General features: G+C 56.4%; 1 protein-coding gene across 1 annotated transcript in view; it reads left to right on the forward strand.

Annotated features, from left to right (window-relative positions):
• Positions 1 to 541, forward strand: part of LOC119591719 (agrin-like) — an 85,301-nt gene that overhangs the window by 72,775 nt on the left and 11,985 nt on the right. The window contains exon 4 of the mRNA XM_037940467.1: positions 255 to 488. Coding sequence (XP_037796395.1) covers positions 255 to 488 — 234 coding nt within the window. The remainder of the gene's footprint in view (positions 1 to 254; positions 489 to 541) is intronic.

Raw genomic sequence — 541 nt, forward strand, 5'->3', positions numbered from 1 at the left:
CCTTCCCCGTATCCCCCCCCCTTTCCCGCTACTACGAACAAACAAACGAACTTCTTGGATTCATACTTACACATTCCACTTATTTATTTATGCATTTCTCTATTCATCCACCCTATTCTCTACCTTACGTGTCGAAATGCACAGCAGCTGAGTACAGACACGCACCAGGTGGGGGAGCGCTGGCACCCCCCCCTGCGACTTCCCAGTGCCACCGTGCCTCTAACCTCCCCCTCGTATTCTCTCCCTCCTCGCAGTGCGCAACCCGTGCCAGGGGCGGAAGTGCCATCACGGTGCCGTCTGCGTGGTCGAAGGAGGGACGCCCCAGTGCCAGTGCCCGGCGGAGTGCCACATGTACAACGGGGCGGCGGCGGCGAATTCGAGACCTGTGTGTGGCTCTGACGGCAAGGACTACCCGAATGCCTGCCAGTTGCACAAACACGCTTGCAACACGCAGAGGCACCTCGAAGTCAAGTACCTGGGCAAGTGTGGTGAGTATTTGCCTGGTTTGTTTACTTAATGGGCTACGGAATCATTAAGATGT

This window comes from Penaeus monodon, chromosome 29 (assembly GCF_015228065.2).
Source record: "Penaeus monodon isolate SGIC_2016 chromosome 29, NSTDA_Pmon_1, whole genome shotgun sequence".
Lineage (NCBI taxonomy): Eukaryota > Metazoa > Arthropoda > Malacostraca > Decapoda > Penaeidae > Penaeus > Penaeus monodon.